This window comes from Lactuca virosa, chromosome 5, assembly GCF_052849685.1.
Source record: "Lactuca virosa cultivar CGN04683 chromosome 5, Lactuca_virosa_CGN04683_v6, whole genome shotgun sequence".
NCBI classification, from domain to species: domain Eukaryota; kingdom Viridiplantae; phylum Streptophyta; class Magnoliopsida; order Asterales; family Asteraceae; genus Lactuca; species Lactuca virosa.
The window spans coordinates 223,004,598-223,022,699 of record NC_136430.1 but is presented as its reverse complement, the minus strand read 5'-3'; the positions used below and the strand labels follow the sequence as shown (position 1 = coordinate 223,022,699).

At 35.0% G+C, this 18,102-nt stretch overlaps 1 protein-coding gene across 1 annotated transcript; it reads right to left on the bottom strand.

The window, feature by feature from the left end:
- Positions 1–636: 636 nt before the first annotated feature.
- On the bottom strand, positions 637–3,187 carry LOC145115060 (laccase-17-like). The gene is made up of 6 exons (XM_079051218.1): positions 2,954–3,187; positions 2,725–2,876; positions 2,373–2,617; positions 2,122–2,250; positions 1,040–1,990; positions 637–941 (listed from the first exon to the last, which is right to left on the bottom strand). The coding sequence occupies exons 1-6, from the start codon at positions 3,170–3,172 to the stop codon at positions 811–813; spliced, it is 1,827 nt and encodes a 608-aa protein (XP_078907344.1). The 5' UTR covers positions 3,173–3,187; the 3' UTR covers positions 637–810.
- Between the last annotated feature and the right edge of the window lie 14,915 nt (positions 3,188–18,102).

Genomic DNA, 18,102 nt, shown 5'->3' with positions numbered 1-18,102 from the left:
ACAATTAGAAACAAAAGAATTGTTGATAATGCATATCAATGATGGATGATATGTATTTTGTAATAGTAGTTAACTATATTATTTGTTTTTGTGCGCCGTTAACAAATTATGGTATTTGTTTCGCATGTGTTTGTTTTACATATACGACTGCGCCGTTAAGAAACTATGGTATTTGTTTCGTATGTGTTTGTTTTACATATACGACTGGTTGTATGTTGCTAACTTAGCGTAGCTTTATTTAATTAGTTATCAGAACCTTTGAAAATACAAACGGATTATATAACTTAGTATTGTTTACGTTTTTTAGGTGGAACTTACTTCTAACTAGACGTTGGTAGTGTTGTTGTCACTTAAATACACCTTATCGGAACCGGTTGTACTAGAAGCATCGTGTCATATAGATTTTATCAAATGCGGTGGTAAACCGACATTCATAATGGGCTCACATTCGTTGACTTTAAATTTGGCACGATTGTGATGTTGGTTAATATATTTCATTCTAGCCAAGTCATATGATCATTATCGATGTACTAGTGAACGAAATGTTTTGCACAAATTTTTTAGCCTCCAAAATGCTTAGAATAACATTTCTAATTCTACTCTTATTTTCTTATCGATCCAAGATGAAACAATCAATTCATAGGAAAGAAATTGTTAGATTTTATTCAATGGTGTACCTCCTCACATGAATTTAATCAATTACTCACTATAACAAATCCAATGTTAAGTTGTAGAAAAACAATTCAGATCCGTAAAACTAGAATTGTTGAGAAAAATTGATTGAAACGTGTCAAGAAAAGGAAGTGAATTTTAACATTTTGGAAGATCAGCCGGTGGAGGTAAGAGCTTTTGGTTAGGTAGTTCTCCATCCAAGACGAGCCATGCCATCTTCAAACCCCAACCCGTATGAACTTCCAAATGACAATGCATGAACCATACCCCTGGACAATATATAAGAAGAATAATATATCAATGACAAACTAAAACACATCATATATGCACCACAAGAAACCAAACTGAAATTACATGAGTAACAAACCTGGGTTGTCCGCTAGAAATCGTATAGCAACCCATCCACCAGAAGGCACACCAACCGTGTTTCTTTCGATAGGGTCCACAAGATTGAAGTACTTAGGGTCCTTCTTAGGATCGTAGTTTCCAAACCCTTGACCAACAACAAAGAAATTGAAGCCATGGAGATGAAGAGGGTGGCTTTCAGCACCAAGAATGCTGGTATCTTGCATGACCAACTCCACACTAGTATTAAAAGGAAGAACCATGAGTTTTGTACCATTGCTCACAAAGGTGTTATTTGGAGGAGTTCCGGTATAATTAAACCAATGCAATGGGTTGATTGGGAAATAAGGACTATAAACACCCTTCGATTTATTAAAGAAGTGGGACTGGAGAAGGGCAACACTTGGTTGTACGAACGACACATTATTTATGGATGCAGCGAATCTAGTCCCATTCGGTCCTTGGCAAGTTCTATTTTGCGCACAAGGAGCCGTCCCAAGTCCTACTGTGAAAAATAAATGTTTGTTGATCTTCTGTGGGACATTAGCAGGAAATTTAGAGTTTGCCAAGCTTCGAAGTCTATTTGAAAACTTTGACACGAATGAAGTGTCATTTAAAGATGGTAATGTTGGTGTAAAGAGTGGAAGATTTTTCATCGGAACGGGCGACTCATATTCGAGAATACCAGCAACTGTGGAATTGTCAAAGGTTCCTTGACCCGTTACATATGGCCTAGCAGACATGAGAAAGTTGGCACCGGGAAATTTGGATTTGGTTTTAAGGAGGACGTTGGTGGTTTGACCAGGAGCTAGTATAAGCGTTTCAGTGTTGAAAGGTTTTACATAAATGGCATCAGCCTCGACAACGGTGAGGGTGTGGTTTGCTATGCGAAAAAAGAGTTCATCATTGAGTGCTGCATTGATCAGTCGAAGGAGGTATGTCTTCCCGGTCTTTACCTTCAGCTTGAATGTGTCTGCAGATTTCATGAGCATTCTCATTCAGTCATGGTTTCTATGTATACATGTATCCTATTAATTAATATGTACACTGGTTTTCATTTCCGAGGTGTATGTACGTATGTAACAAAGGCTAGAAATACGGTACCTTTAGCAGAGCAATTGTACAAAGGTCCGGGAAGCCCATTGAAGGTATAGGCATCAGAAACATTTGGACCCCCACCGGTTTGTGTTGCTTGCGAAATTATAGCCTCTGGATCAGTATTGAACCACTCTCCTGTAGACATACAAAATTGTAATTTCTCTCATGCATGCAAAACAGATGTAATTAAGTACAACATAACTACAAGCTTAAAGATTTAAAGATTCAAAAAAGTATGTACACAAGATTAGTTTTACCAAAGATGATGGGAACTTCTTTATATGGCTTGGTAAAAGGGTAGGGGACATTAAGCTTTGGAAGAATGATGAGAGGGCCATAAACACTTGCTCGTAACCATGATATATGTGCATGCCAAAACAATGTTCCTCTTTGTCCGATAACAGTGTAGTTGTAGACATAACTCTGGCCAGTTTGTATGGGGCATTGAGTTATGTAAGCTGGCCCATCGGCCCATCCACTCCGAAGTTGTCTAATACCATGCCTGTGTATATAACATGCATCAGAAACATAAAACGATGTGATTGCAGTTAAAGTAATATATAGTATGTCATAGAGCGTTAGAAAATACAAAATATACAACTCTTATACCAATGGATTGTAATGTTACTGGAGACATGGTTGGTAACTTTTATAAGAAGCCGGTCACCCTCTCGAGCGACAATACGTGGACCTGGAAATTTTCCATTGACCGTAACCATGCTCTTTGTGTGGCACAGTCGTGTCACGTTTTGCAGCTCGATCTGCATGAAAAAATAGATCAAGTTGTTGGACTACAAAAATGATAAGCATCATGGATATCTTATGTAATGAGACATACGTTAAACTCATAGCTCCTGGTAGTTCCACCAACTGTATACATAGGAAGCAGTGAAGTTATTGCTACCAACGACAAGAAAATTCCCAGAAGACCACCCATATCTTTGAAGAAGCTGAAAGCTTCTGCTACTGCATGAACCAAGCTATGAAAGTTGAACATATTATATAGGTTGATGTCTAAGGATGATTTGGCAGATTGAAGAACTATTTCTGATTGCATTACCAACCGTTGTTAAAATGCAACTTTAGAGTGCTATCAAAGAGATCATATCCATCTGTCCTTTCAAAACCTTTCCTTTGTCGTAAGGACTAGGTCCCAATCTTTAATATAACATATATAATACTTTATTTGATCAAATTGTTAGAAAAAACATAGTTTCAAAACTACCTACTAGAAAACTTGAAAAGTTGTCAATACATAATTAACAATACATGTTATAGGCAAAAAAAAAAAAAAAAAAAAAAAAAAAAAAAAAAAAAAAAAAATGATGGGGGGGGGGGGGGGGGGGGGTGTGGTGCGAGTAAGTCACATATTTGTTCATGTGTTCCTTACCGCCGGAAAAATTAGCAAATTAATATAACAAATACCAACAAAAATCACTCAAATAAATCAACTAACATGACACCTATACATAATAAAGTATTTACGTATACACAAATTACATTCAGGTGAATTTGATTATCTATCAACTAGTAAAAAAGTTCATATTCCTTTCAAACAATTTTTTCTTCGACGTGCGTTTGCCTACATTGTACCTGATACATATTAAAAGTGTAGGGTTAAAAGTGTAGGGGCGTTGGTTTGGGTCCGATTTGATCCCATGAATTGACTCCTTTTAGTTTTTCTAATATGGTTAAGAATAATTTAAAGTAAATTCAAATCCTATCCAAACTAACTAAATTACATTGTGCCTATATCCTTTTTACAATTCGGTTTTTATGAGATGAAACATTTTTTAAAATATATAAATTGAATATTAGTTGTTGGTGATTTTCTATCACTAATATTATTTAAGTGTAATGGATTAATTTGTTGATCAATGTCACTTTGATAATTATCGAACAAATTAGTATGGTGCGGAGTGCACATTTGTTTGATTTTGTCATTGTTGAAAATATACTGCTATTTAGGGGCGAAACCCCTGAACTGACGGGGGTTCGAGGGCAGCGCCCCTGGCGGGGTCCAAGGGGCAGAGCCCCTGGCTGGGGTCGACAAGTTTTGTGATCCATTTATAGACCCGGTCGACAGGTCAGCGCAAAATTTTTTTATAGGAGCTATGTTACTATAAAAAAATGTCTCAGAAATCCATAATTTTGGTAAAAACACCCGCTTTTGTGATCCATTTATAGACCCAATTTTATGTTGGTTTATGACAGGTAATATGGTCATTTTTTGGATAGGAAATTGTTTTCCTGTAACTACCATATGACAGTTTTAAGACAGGAAGTTAGTTTCTGTTATATGATCATTTTCGGATTCATTTTGGGTACAGATTTCATAACATATTCTTCATTCTCCCTTCTAGAAAAACAGCGAGTTTCATCCGATTAGAGATTTTGAGTGTACCCTCGAAATGCTTTAATCTGAAAGTGTTTCACAACTCTCACTGATCCAAGTATATCTATATCCCGATTTTCTAACATTAGTCAATGCAATTTAAAAAAAAATTTGTTTATTTGTAAATTAAAATTTACAAAGAAAAATAATTTTAATTTAATATTTTGTAGTTAAAAAACTTTTGAAAAACAAATAAACATCAAGGAAATTTATTGGGTTTAGTAAATTAATAATCGATTAAAGATATACATAGAAAATTTAAAAAAAAATAGGTAAATAAATAATAAATAGTTGTTCAATTTTTTGGACTATTGAGTTTTGTTTTATAGACCAAAATTAATCTGAAATATAAAATAACAATTTGGTTTTTTTGAAAACTAATCCAAAAATCTAAATATATAAATCAATGCCTAATCCAAATTGTTTAATTGAACATTTTTTTAATCTGGTAATCTTTTTTCTTTTATTTAACAAACAATAAATCTTAGTTATCAGCGTACAACGAGTGAGAAGACACACAGGAACAAACTACACCGCTAAGCCTTTTTGTATGATAAATTCAATTCTTTTGAAGACTACATCCATAGATCTTTTGGAAATTTCGATTTATCCAAATATTGAATAACTCAAATTAAAATAAGAGTTACTTACACGAATGATCTTTATGGTTTGTGGTAGTTTGTGTACTTAGTATTTTTTTTAGCTCGGACCATCCTTATTGTTTGATTTTGTTTCGTCTTTAGTCCAAAACATAAAATGACAACAACGCCCTTATGTATTTCTTTTTTTTAGTTTTTAATAATTTTGAAATTAAAAAATCAAAAACAGGTAGCATCTTTGATAAAATAATCATACATGAGAAATCATATTAACATCTTTACTTTTGTCATCCCCACCCTATGTTAGATATATCTACATCTCTACTTCTTCTATTTTCTAAAAAATCACAAGAACTCTAAATCATGGAACTACAACTACCGCCCACCATCACCAAATGGTTGCCGACCAGCATTAACTCCAATAGAAATCGTTATCGTTGCTTTGGCTTTTTTCGGCGACTAACTCCTTCCCCGTTCACTTCCCACCACCACCACAACCTACCCATATTTGTATCATTTCATCACTACCAGTGACCCCTTCTTGTGATACACACCATTAAAATTGACGGGACATCAACACAACTTCATGCCCACAACATTTTATCAGTGCATTCCTTTGATTTTTTAGACCATGTTCGGAAGTCGTTCCAATAACATTGTGAATCTGAGCTACCACCATAGAAGGCGTGGATGGAAATTGGAACTCCCACGGTGACATCGTCCTCTAATGTTAGGTTATAGGGAGGAAGATGAAGACGAAGGGTCATGGTGGATTTCATCATTGATTATAGATGGTTATTATAATACATGTTTTGTAAACTCTAGTATTTATGCTATAAGGGTATTTTGACCATATGGGCATTTTGGTTACTTCATAAATATTATAAGATATCAACATTGTTTCTTGTGAATATTGTTGATATTTTTTTTGGTGATCTTAGAAGTGATTAAAATCATGTTTAATTGTTAGATATGGTGATGGTGGTTGAAGAGGGTTAAAATGGAAAGAGTTGTTAAATGATGGATTGTTGTAAGCACATGATTCGCAATCCTAGAGTTATACGATGTGTAGATGATATTTGACTTAAACTTTGTTGTACATTGCTATTTTAGTGAAGGAATTTTACTTTACTATTAAATGACGCATAGTATTAAAGTATGTGACACATTCATAGTAGGACGCTACAACTGAATAGGGGAAACACGATGTGTAGGAATTCTACATGACACGATGATGAATGTGACCCGTGCCAAGCATGTACGTGACATATAGATGTCGACATAGTAGATATAACATAAGAAGATTGGTTATTTTCTCATTCTTCGTCAAAATGCTCCAGAAACTTATGGGACGATTTCTTGAGTATTTTGAGCTAGAAAAGGGGGGAAACAAGGGAAATTTAAATAATTAACTAAGATTTACATGACTTAATACCATGACCAATAATTAAGTAAGATTTATGCTTAATTCAAGAATTAGCTAAGATTTACACATAGTAAGCACATAAACATGATATTTACTAATATATTCATCTTCATACATCCAATTTCACAACAATTATGATCATATAAATTTCTAGGGTTCATGAGCTCGAAAAGGGGGTGGGGGAATCAACGGAAATGTAAATGAGATGATTACCACACAGTTAGATTAAACATAACAATCTCCTTCTTTTATTAAATTTCATCCTGGAGGGTTAAATTGAAGTGGGGCTCATGAACCCTAGAAATTTATTGTAACGTCCCAAAAATACTAGTAAAAATTTTCATTTTCAAATCACCAAAAGGGTATAACCATTTGTTCCAAAACCAACAAAAGTATAAACTATTATCAACATCATTGTGAATCAAATAAACAGTACGAAATAAAACTCAGGGGATGATGTACGATCATGTTGGGCCTTCCATTTGGAACTAGAAGTACCTGAAACATTTAAACCACAAAAATGTAAGCACAAAGCTCAGTGAGTTCCCCAAACTACCACATAACCACATGGGCCTCCCCATAACATATTCGGCTTCACCCATTCAATTAAACGGGCCCCGCCCAGCTCACATATTAGGCCCTGCCCATCATACGTAACGAGCCCCGCCCGACATACATGTAAGAGTAACAAAGACAACTAGAATTCTTCATTGTATAGTGAGAAGACTCACCTCATAGTCGATCAAACTACCACCTCAGCAACAGTAACGAGAAGGATGGTACTACAAACCACCTAGTTCATAACACAAAGTCTAATATCAGACAAGGACAACCCCCAAAGGTTGACCCAAGGTCAACCAAGCCAAAAAGCCAACAAAGTCAACATTAAAACAAAAACACATCATACTCTGGAAAAGCGCACCACGCTTTACCTTAATTCAAAGGTTAAAGTGACTTAATCCATTAAGTCAATACCCCAAATTCCATATTTGAATTCCTATAAGGTCTATGTGGATAAAGTTTCCAACTTTATCCATTAATCCTTTCCCTAACCAACAAGATCTTAACTTAAAGTCTCATAAAGTCCAAAAATGCATTATTCAAGTATCAAACTAGCAAGTCCAAGTCTTCCACTTTTAGATAGGAATAAATAAGAATTCTAAATGGATAAACTTTCCAAATTTATCCATCATAAGGCCACCACTTCTAAGATCTAATCTTTTTGCACTCAAAATGGCTAAAGCATCACCAAGGCTTGCATGACTTGAAGAGAGGAGTAAAGGTCAAAACTTTATCATCTCATAAGGTCCTAGAACCATCATAGAGTACATGAATGGTGTTGGAGTCCATGCAACACAAAGATCCTAGACCAAAAGGCAAAAATAAGCCATAAAAGGGCATAAGCAAGATCTAACAAACTAAAGATCAAGATTGGAGATTTATACTCACAATGGTCCAAAAATGGATTAACCTTGTTGGATCTACACTTGAACTCTTCACGCAACCGCCTTGAAAACAACTTGATCTTCAAGATTCACACCAAAATATGAAAAGTAAGCTTCCAAAAGAGATTTTAAGCTCCAAATGAGAGAGAAGGGGCTAGAGTTTCTCTAAGGTTTGTTTATGAATGAAAGAGGTTGAGAATGAATCAACCCTAGGCCATAAGTGTGCTTAAATACCCATTAAACCCTAAAATATTGTAATTGGTTTGGGCCGAAAAGCGCGTTGCACACACTTCAGAAAAAGCGCCCCACGCTTTCGGGCCGAAAAGCGCGTTGCACACAATTTGAAGTTTTCGATAAATTAAACAGATAAGGTAAACGCAAATACATACTAGGAAATGGATGTTACGTTTATATGACCATATATGTTGTGAAATTGGATGTATAAAGATAAATATATTAGTAAATATCATCTTTATGTTCTTATTATCTGTAAATCTTATTTAATTCTTAAATTTAAAGAGTTAGCGATGAACCCTATCTATGAATGGTTATAACATTATGATATCTATGTTTTAATGAATTAAGACATGTGGATGAATTAATAATGGAGCATAATTAGATTTGATGCATAAAATTATTGGTCATGGTATTAAGTCGTGCATAAAAGACTTATCCATTGAGCTAAAAGTACTTGAAATTGTGAATGGATGTGTATTGTAAGTTAATAGTGTTTAGGTTATGTCTTAATAGATTAAGACATATATATATATATATATATATATATATATATATATATATATATATATATATATATATATATATATAGTTTATGAGATATATATGGTTTGGGTTTAACCGAAGGATATGACTTATTGAAAATATTAAGTCAAGTTTATGAATAAATGGGTGATACCTTAAGTTATAATATTCAAGATTTGTATGCCATTTTGACAGTATATGAAACGAGAGCGGATATGGGACTTCAAGAGTTGGAATCTCATACACCTAAAACATCTCAAGGTGAGTAAGCATACTTCTCTACTAGATAGTTTATATTTAGATATGTATTTATTAATGCATTATGTGACACATACAATATGTTGGTTATTAAGAATTGATATTTTTAATGCAAAGATAATACAGGTGTATATTGTTGAGAGTTATATTGAACCAGTATACCTGAGTATTATAGCAAGTTATTGTTATATAAAGTAATAAGTAGGTTTAGCTACATTTATAGTTGAGTATAGTTATATTGTATGGGTTTTATAACTAGTATAGTTGTTTTATGTTGTGGGTCATAAGAAGTTGATATTGCGGTTTATTGTTGTGAGTTGTTATAATTGATATTGATGTATTAGCAACGAGTTGCGAACTTGTGATTGAGTTACCTTAATAGTTATAGCCGAATATAACTGAGAAGCGGTGATTCAATAATTATAGCTTAATATAATTGATATAGAAGTGGTTGAATAGTTATACTTAAATATAAATGAAAAGTAGTTGTAACATCCCGATGTCAAGGTAATTTCAATTTCAACCCTATGTTTGAATAAAATTGCATTTTGACCCTTGGGTTTGAGGAAGGTTGCTAGATTGGCCCAGAGTGGCAATATAGTAATGTTGACTTGACATCTAAATGTTGACCAAGTTTGACCGATGGCATTTTGGGGAAATGTTATTAATGGATAATGTTTTGACATTTAGGATTTGGGTTGAGAAGGTATTTGGGAGCAGAGTATTGATCAACTATTCATCAGATTGTGAAGTGAGTTTTCCTCATTATAATTACGGGTCAAAGGCACCAAAGATGAGCCATTGGATTGATATATTGTTATACATTGATTTATGATATGCTGACTATGGGATAGATCTGTATGACTATATGATAGTTGTTGATATGCGTAGACCGGTAGATCTGTAGGACTTCATGTGATTTCCGGCTGCATGATTATCTGTCTGTTGAATATGTTTGTTATCTATTATATGTCGACATATTGTGTTGGGTTGAGACTTTACTACTATGCGTGTGAGTTAACAGAACAGGGGTATTCCAGTCCGATGACTGAGTGAGCCCGAGGGTATTCCAGTCCGATGACTGTGTGAGCCCGCTCTATATTGGTATTCCAGTCTGATGACTGAGTGGACTTGTTGTATGTTGGCATTCCAGTCCGAGAACTGATTGGGCCAGGGGTAATCCAAACCGATGGTTGTGGTCCCGTGGGTATTCCAGTCTGATGACTGATTGGACCCAACATGCTTGTTTGTATATGATATGTGTACGGTGTGGTGGTCAGCCAACCCGTCGAGGGATGTCTAGCCTTTCTCTAGGAAGTGAGAATAGGGTGTATGCACATTCTAGTGAGTGTTGGTAGGGTTGTTGTGATGATCTTCTGAGACAAATACGGGTATGTGCGGAAGGTAGTATGGGCCCATACTACTGGAAGCAAAGGACCCGTGCGCGTAGCAGGGAAGTCACAACCCCAAGGGTTTTGTTGGTGAATGGTTCCTATGGTATGATATGCGTTTTATGATATATCTCTAGTTTATTTTCAGTAGGGTGTTCACGAGGGGATCCGGATCAGTAGCGAGTGGCCAGGAAAAGCCAGGGTTGACCGAGGATCAGGTCAGGGAGATGATTCATGTTGAGGCCATTTCTATTGTCTGGGGCAGATACTAGAGTTGTTTAGGTTTATCATGACCGCCATGATGGGGTTCTTTAATGACCGATACACTGCACTTTCAGAGGCTCCTGCTGCTACATCCACTACGGCCGTTGCTGCTGTGGGGATTGGAGGGGGAGAGCCTTCCGGTACCGGGACTTCGACAATACGAAGCCCCCAGTGTTTGACGAGGTTCAAGATCCAATCATTTCCATGAGGTGGCTGTCAGATTTTGAGGGATGTTTCTTTACTTGTTTCTGCCCAGCTGACCAGAGGGTCAAGTGCGCTCTGAACCTTCATAGGTCCGAAGCGAAGGATTGGTGGAGACTGATTACTAGTTCTTACACTCTAGAGCAGAGACTTGCAGTATCATGGGAGACGTTCTCTGAGATGTTCCTGTTGGGTTTTGAGCATTCTAACACTCCTATGGTGTACATGCAACCCTATAAACCTTGGATCTATGTTTTCTCTATTATAGATGCAAATATTAACTATTCCAAGGTTTCATCCTAACTAGCATATTATGAAGCACCTATACTACAAATTTCTAGTTAGATGACATACCTTTTGATGTAGCTTGATGTCTTCAAGCTTTAAGAGCTTAGCCCCAATAGTGTGGATGCCTCAAATGGAATCACAAATCACCAAAACACCTTGGAAGAACTTGAGAGAATATGTATGCACACTAAAATCGGCCCACTCTTATTTTCACACACTTGTGCCAATTTTGTGAGCCAAGGACCCCTTTATATATTATGGAGGATTAGGGTTACATCCATGTAAACCCTAATACCCATGACCTTTCATTTACATAGGATCCATGGGTTAAAAGCTCCATGGACCATCCATGAAAGCTTAGCCCAACCTAAACGAACTTGGCCCATTCCATATATATAAGAGTCCATATTTAATTAGTTCTTTTTAATCACTTAATTAATTCTAAATTAATTCTTGATCAATACTAATTAAATAATATGATTCCATATTAATATATTAGAACTTATAATATATTAATATAAATCATAAATATACTATTCTCAAAAGACTATCCATATAAATGGTGCCGGTGAAGTGCAACCCAAATGGACCATGCCGGGTCGGGTCAAGTACATACCAAATATAGTTATGGACTTAGACATTAATCCAACAGTCTCCCACTTGGATAAGTCTAAAACTATTATTGAGTATGACTTCAAAACCTAACTGGCAATCGTAGCTCTTAAAGCCGCTGTCGAACTCTGACCTTGTCAATGACTTGTCCATTAGATAAGGGATCATATATTCCTCCATTCTAGATATCATATGGACTGAGACATGGATTATAATCATTCTCTCTGTCCATTTGTTGTTTCCTGATTTTCGATTTATGATGACTGACTGATTGAACAAATCAAATCAGTCCTGGCTTGGCCAAGCACTCACATGTGTCATCGCTAAATCATCGAGGGTCCCACAGATATCGCTTTTATCCCGAAGGTAAAAGGAATGGATAAACTTCGACTCATATGGCTTGTTCTACTACTTGTTGAATCATACACAAAGGCACGTTTTATAACATCGAGTTACCAAATGCGTTTTCGTGCAATCAATGTATAACCAACTTATAGTAACAACTCATATCTCTAGGTTGGAAGAATATAAGATATTATCGTCTCATGATCACTTATGATAAAATTCATGAAGTGATTCAAATGAGCACGGGTTGAATCCAATACTCAGAACTTATGAGCACTCATGAGTGTTGTAGCACCACTTTGTCCACCAACTTGGACGTCTACAAACTAACCCATGACAGTCTTGATTCATATCTACTTCCAACATATGACCGACTGTGGATGGTTTGAATAACTTAATCATTCAGGAAGAGCGACTTAGTTATTCTGGAAGTCAAAACATGCAAAGTGAAACACAAGAACAAATGAATCAAATATGGTATCAAATCCTATGAATATAAATAAACACTTTTATTTATCACCATACTGATTACTCATTATTCATTGTTTCGGTTTTATCAACTTTATACTTGAATTAAAAACACTAGTTGTCCCATGCTCCAAGCATGTACATTATGTTTTTCTTAAACAATAGCTTTGCCATACACCAAGTATGCACTCTATGTTTGTCTATGATCCTTACTTTGTGAAATAAACCAATTGAACATAATTTCAATGATTCTAATTTCACACTCCCAAATCCTTATCGAAAAATGTGAGAATTTCAAATTCCTATCATTTATTGAAATCTGTTTAGATTTTAAACTTATATGCACTGACCCTCCTGTAATGAATATGTACAAAGTCACAAAGACTTGTCAACAGTCATTATAAGGTATTCCAATGGAGATCAACTCCATGGAAACTAAGTCTCATATTCAAAGTACATTGCTTTGGACATGCTTCTTGCATTAAGTTTTCTAATCTTACACAGATAACTTCCACCTATGGAGACACCTCCATATTCTCATTTTGACTATCACTTCTGAATAAGAGATGCCTCTTTTCAGAATATGTCAATATGGTCCTTCCAAAATTAGCACTATACTTCCAACTGTCCCTGAGCAACCAATCTTTGGTAAACCTCAGATTGTCCTCGACAATTGCTTAATCATTTTAGTCATATCCAATTCTAGACCTTTTCCCTTCTTAATGCCTCTGGGCATTTGGAAAAATTTAGAAATGACAAATATTATAGCACATGCAATCGATCCTGTACCCAAAGCAAATGGTACACGATTCATGATGTCTCACATAAAGACATGATTCTAGACCAGTCTTTTGCTACAATATTTTTATTTGCCATGTTTTCAAAATTTGACTATGAAGAGGGATGCCGTAATCATAATCGAATTTGGAGAACGCAATATATAGAATTTCCTTAAGTTGAACCAATCCAACATGAAATTCATATATATATTCTTGACTAAAGATGATTAAGGTCTCAATCTAAGCCTTTAGAACTGAAATGAAGTATATCCTCTCCCTTAATTATAGCAAAACAACTTTTTCAATCCCTGCAGCCTCACGAATTGAAACTTTTGTTTTCTATAATTAACATTGCTAACTTGCAACACTAACAATAATTATCATGCTCCCACTAACATGATGATTATTAGCATACCACTTATGCTCCCACTAGCTTTGACATGTACTCAGAAATCAGCTGGACTTCTAGAAATCAATACTTTATTGACTTTCTTACCAAAGTTCAAATTTCTGATACGAGATGCTTTGATAAAACTTTATCAAAATCATACACCTTTCCTTAGATAGCATGCATGTGTGTCTAAACAATTTCAGAACTATGAAAAGGGATGCCGTAATCATAGTCTCAATTGTTTAGACCTTTTGCCATCTGCTTCAAATCTACTTGGTGGAAGTGTTTCCTCACCATCATTTTCATGAATCGGAGAGAAACCTTATGACCCTTAGATTTTATGGTGTATGTGTTCTTATCCATGTGAATCGTCAAAACCATAGTCACAAGACAAGGATAATGACAAATCCAAACTCATATGGACTGAACTTATGTAATCTTAACTTCTTGCCACCTGGCAGTACAGGGCCTGTCATTGCTTCCAAGTTGTTATGCAACCAATTGAGAACTTTCAGAACTCCTATGCAAAGCCAACTTTAACTGGAATGGGCATAGAATATGTCAACACGATAGGTTATAAACCTCAATTCGTGTGCTAGTGAAGAACCTCAGGTTTTATTCTTGATTAGTTCTTGAAATTCTTTTTAGGATCTTTAAGACTCCCACTATCCTCTTGACATATACGACTATCTTGCCAAATATTCAAGAGATAGTGTGGATTCTTTATCAAGACAAACACTTCACACAATTGGCCTTAGGTGGTCTTTGTTTTATCCAAAACATCACAACTTACCAATTTCAAATGTACAAGAGTAGGACACTTTTACTCTTACATTTGACAAGTGTTTTAAACCTTTCTTTAAGATATGTCACTCAAGTTACAATCTTGGAGTATGACTCTAAGAACTGTTTTGGAACGAAGTATGACTCATCTTCCTGATCTAACCATCTCAACAATTCATGACTCCTCTTCTTAGTCATAAGAATGCACTAAGATGACCTTTAGAGGACTAATTGTGATATGATTTCTAAATCATTAAGATGATCACAAACATGATACTAAAGTACTCTCCCATCTTTTCAGATTTGAGAAATTTTTATCTTTCTGCCTAATTTGATTCTTCCCATTCGTTCTGCCATACATTGAGACTTTTCCAATGTTTCAGAATTATACTTAAACTTGTAAGTATAACCATATTTACTAAAGTTTAGTAAATCAAATAGTCTTAACGAGCTTTGTGGTGGACATGACCAGTGCACAAGAATGTGTACTCGATCCCTTTAGTCCTTCACTTGACTCACACATCCATGTGAACAAGTAATTAGTCTTGATTTTCCAATGCTTGAAAGTTCTCATTCATCATACTATTCAACTTGCATGATTCCAAGTTTCGGTCCAATTGAAACTTGGGTGATGAGGAACTTTCCTGATTTGGTAAATTTAGACACTACCACAAATGAAAGAATCAAATCCATTTTCCAATATTACTGTCAGTGGAATCATATAAGCAACAATTTTCCACAAATGCCATTGTAAGGATACTTCAAATAAATAAAATTAAACAATTTTCTTTTATTTTAAAACTTTGCGGAAAAACTTATCCTTACAATCCACATGGAAAATTGTTGTTATCTATTCCTTAGCAATATATCATAACTTCTTAAGCAACTGCTCAAAATTCTGATGCGATCGAAATCCACCTTCGCGATCAGAATCAGCATATACTTCCTTTAAGATTTCTCTCTATTCTTTGATTCTTAAAACATCAACATGTGACCCAGTCACATCATGTAATGAGGATCTCAGAATAGCACTTAACAGAGTTAGATAATGGGCTCTACCTGATGTAGAGTCAAACTTATTGACTTTAACATCCTTAGGTAAATTTGGCAGCTTTGCAATCAACGCCCCTTCCTTTGGCAAAATAAACATATGGACCCTTTGGTAATGGGACTATTTCAGACTTAGCCTTTCTTTTTACCATTTGGTCAACCGGGTTGACTATGGCCAATCCCTTTCCATTGGGAAGAGAATGCTTTTTCTAGATTTCCAGTGTCACCATTGTCACTGTCCATAAAGTTTTTGGGAAGTTGATCTTCTAATCAAATTTGCTTTACTATCGTTCCAAATCATTGCTGATTCAGCAGCACCAAGCAAATAGATATGATCATTAAGGTTCATGTCATAGTCTGTTTCATAGTAGTCCCAAAGGAACTCACTATGTGACTTAGAAAGTGATTGAACATCCAACTTTCTCAAGACTTTGACACCCAACTCTCCCGGCTTGTCAATATGTGACTTCATCTCGAAGATGTGATCACACATAGACCTTGCTTGCCATTAGGGCTTGAGTGACCTTGAACTTGTGGGTTAGGGAGATTAATTGGAGGAGGTGGAGGAAGAGAAGTATGACTTCCATGAGCCAAACTCGGGAAGTCATATTCATTAGGAAAGCTTGGTTTGGGAAGATCATTGTTGTCTAAACCAGACATCAACAATGGGAGAAATTCACGTAAAGTTGATTTAAGTCCTTAATATAACACCCAATATGATATATTAAGGCTAGGACCCAACAAACTATTTTATAACTTGGAAGAGGGATGCCGTAATCCAAGCTATAAAATATTTGAAGGTAGGTGAATGACGATTCACCAATTTCCACCAAGATAAACGAAATGTATTATTAGGTTTTAATTGGTTTTGAAACTCCTAGATTCTTTTGAGATTCATTGAACTTTTCAATGGCATGTTTCAATCTCGAGTGTGCCCTTCAGGTTTTGTGACTGGGATGCCGAGGATCACAAAACAAGGTGTGAAGTAACCATGCAAATATACTTGGTACCCTTAATATTTACCCCTCAATCGATGTGCCGGTTAACCACACACGCTCCAACGATACTATGATAAACATTAAGTTACCCTTTGCCTACCTTGTTAAGTCCAGGTTAGTGTGCCGGTTAACCACACACGCTCCACTAACAGCTTAAACAAAGTGCAAAGTGTAATTTCATGGATTAGCACCTTATTCACATTTTCCTAAGTAACTAAGATTGGGAATTTATAAGTGTTTAGTTACTTAGTATTTATCATTATACTTATAATGAAGGGAGAATTATAGTCCTTGTCCTACCTGTTCGGCTAACGACCCTCCACCGGTCAAGGAAGCGGTGAGTGAGAGTGGACACCCATTAAACTGCCATTTTATAGGCAGTAACCTTATACCCCCCTTATAGACCGGCTTCGTGAATGAGGCCTACTAATGGTAAGCCGACTTGTTATTATACATATAATATATTAAACTTTTAATATTATAATAGTATAAGGGTGTATTTTAGACATTTAAAATACTTGGTGGTTTAATCTATTAATTAAACTAGACTTTTAATTTAATTAAACTCAAACCATATATTTATGGATTAATAATACTCTTTTAATTAAACGCTTTAATTAACTATTAATAAAGTCCATAAGAGTTAATTTGAACTATTCAACAAAACATCATAATTCCAATTATTAAACTCAAAATTAAAACCATTTAATTAATTGTTTAAGTTATGAACCCAAGAGTTTTAGAATTCAATTCTTTTTTTTTCATAAAAAACTTTTCTCAAATTCCAAAACTTGAGGGCAAGTTTTGTAATTCTTGAAAACCTTTGGATTCCATAACTTATGGAATTAATGGTGTTTTATGATGAAACTTTCCATGTTCCATAACTTAAGAACAAGTTATGGAATTCTTTACAACATTAACACCAAATTTTGTAACTCCATAAAAACTTTGAATCAATTTTTTTTTTAAAAAACTTTCATATCCATAACTTATGGAAGTTTCAAAAACCCTGATCACAACTTTAAAAAAAAACTTTTGAGCTCCAAAATTTTATGACAAAATATGTAACTCCTTAAAACATTTAGATCAAACTTTTAAAACTAATAAAATAATCATATCATTTTATCTTTTACTAAATTTGACCTAATTCAACTCATATAACAAATGATTCAAATTTTACAAATAATTCGTTTTTCACAAAACAAGTAATTATCTTAAAATTTGACAAACGTCATGTTTTTTTTTCCTTTTTTTTCAACTTGAAAATAAAACATTTGCATCAATATAACAGAAAACAACCCATGGCTCTGATACCACTGTTGGGTTTTGAGCATTCTAACACTCCTATGGTGTACATGCAACCCTATAAACCTTGGATCTATGTTTTCTCTATTATACATGCAAATATTAACTATTCCAAGGTTTCATCCTAACTAGCATATTATGAAGCACCTATACTACAAAGTTCTAGTTAGATGACATACCTTTTGATGTAGCTTGATGTATTCAAGCTTTAAGAGCTTAGCCCCAATAGT

Coding starts and splice junctions, on each gene's coding strand:
- LOC145115060 (XM_079051218.1), bottom strand. CDS start 3,172: ATGCAATCAGAAATAGTTCTTCAATCTGCCAAATCATCCTTAGACATC. Junction 2,877..2,953: donor CCAGGAGCTATGAGTTTAAC/GTATGTCTCATT, acceptor TTTTTCATGCAG/ATCGAGCTGCAAAACGTGAC. Junction 942..1,039: donor ATTTCTAGCGGACAACCCAG/GTTTGTTACTCA, acceptor TATATTGTCCAG/GGGTATGGTTCATGCATTGT.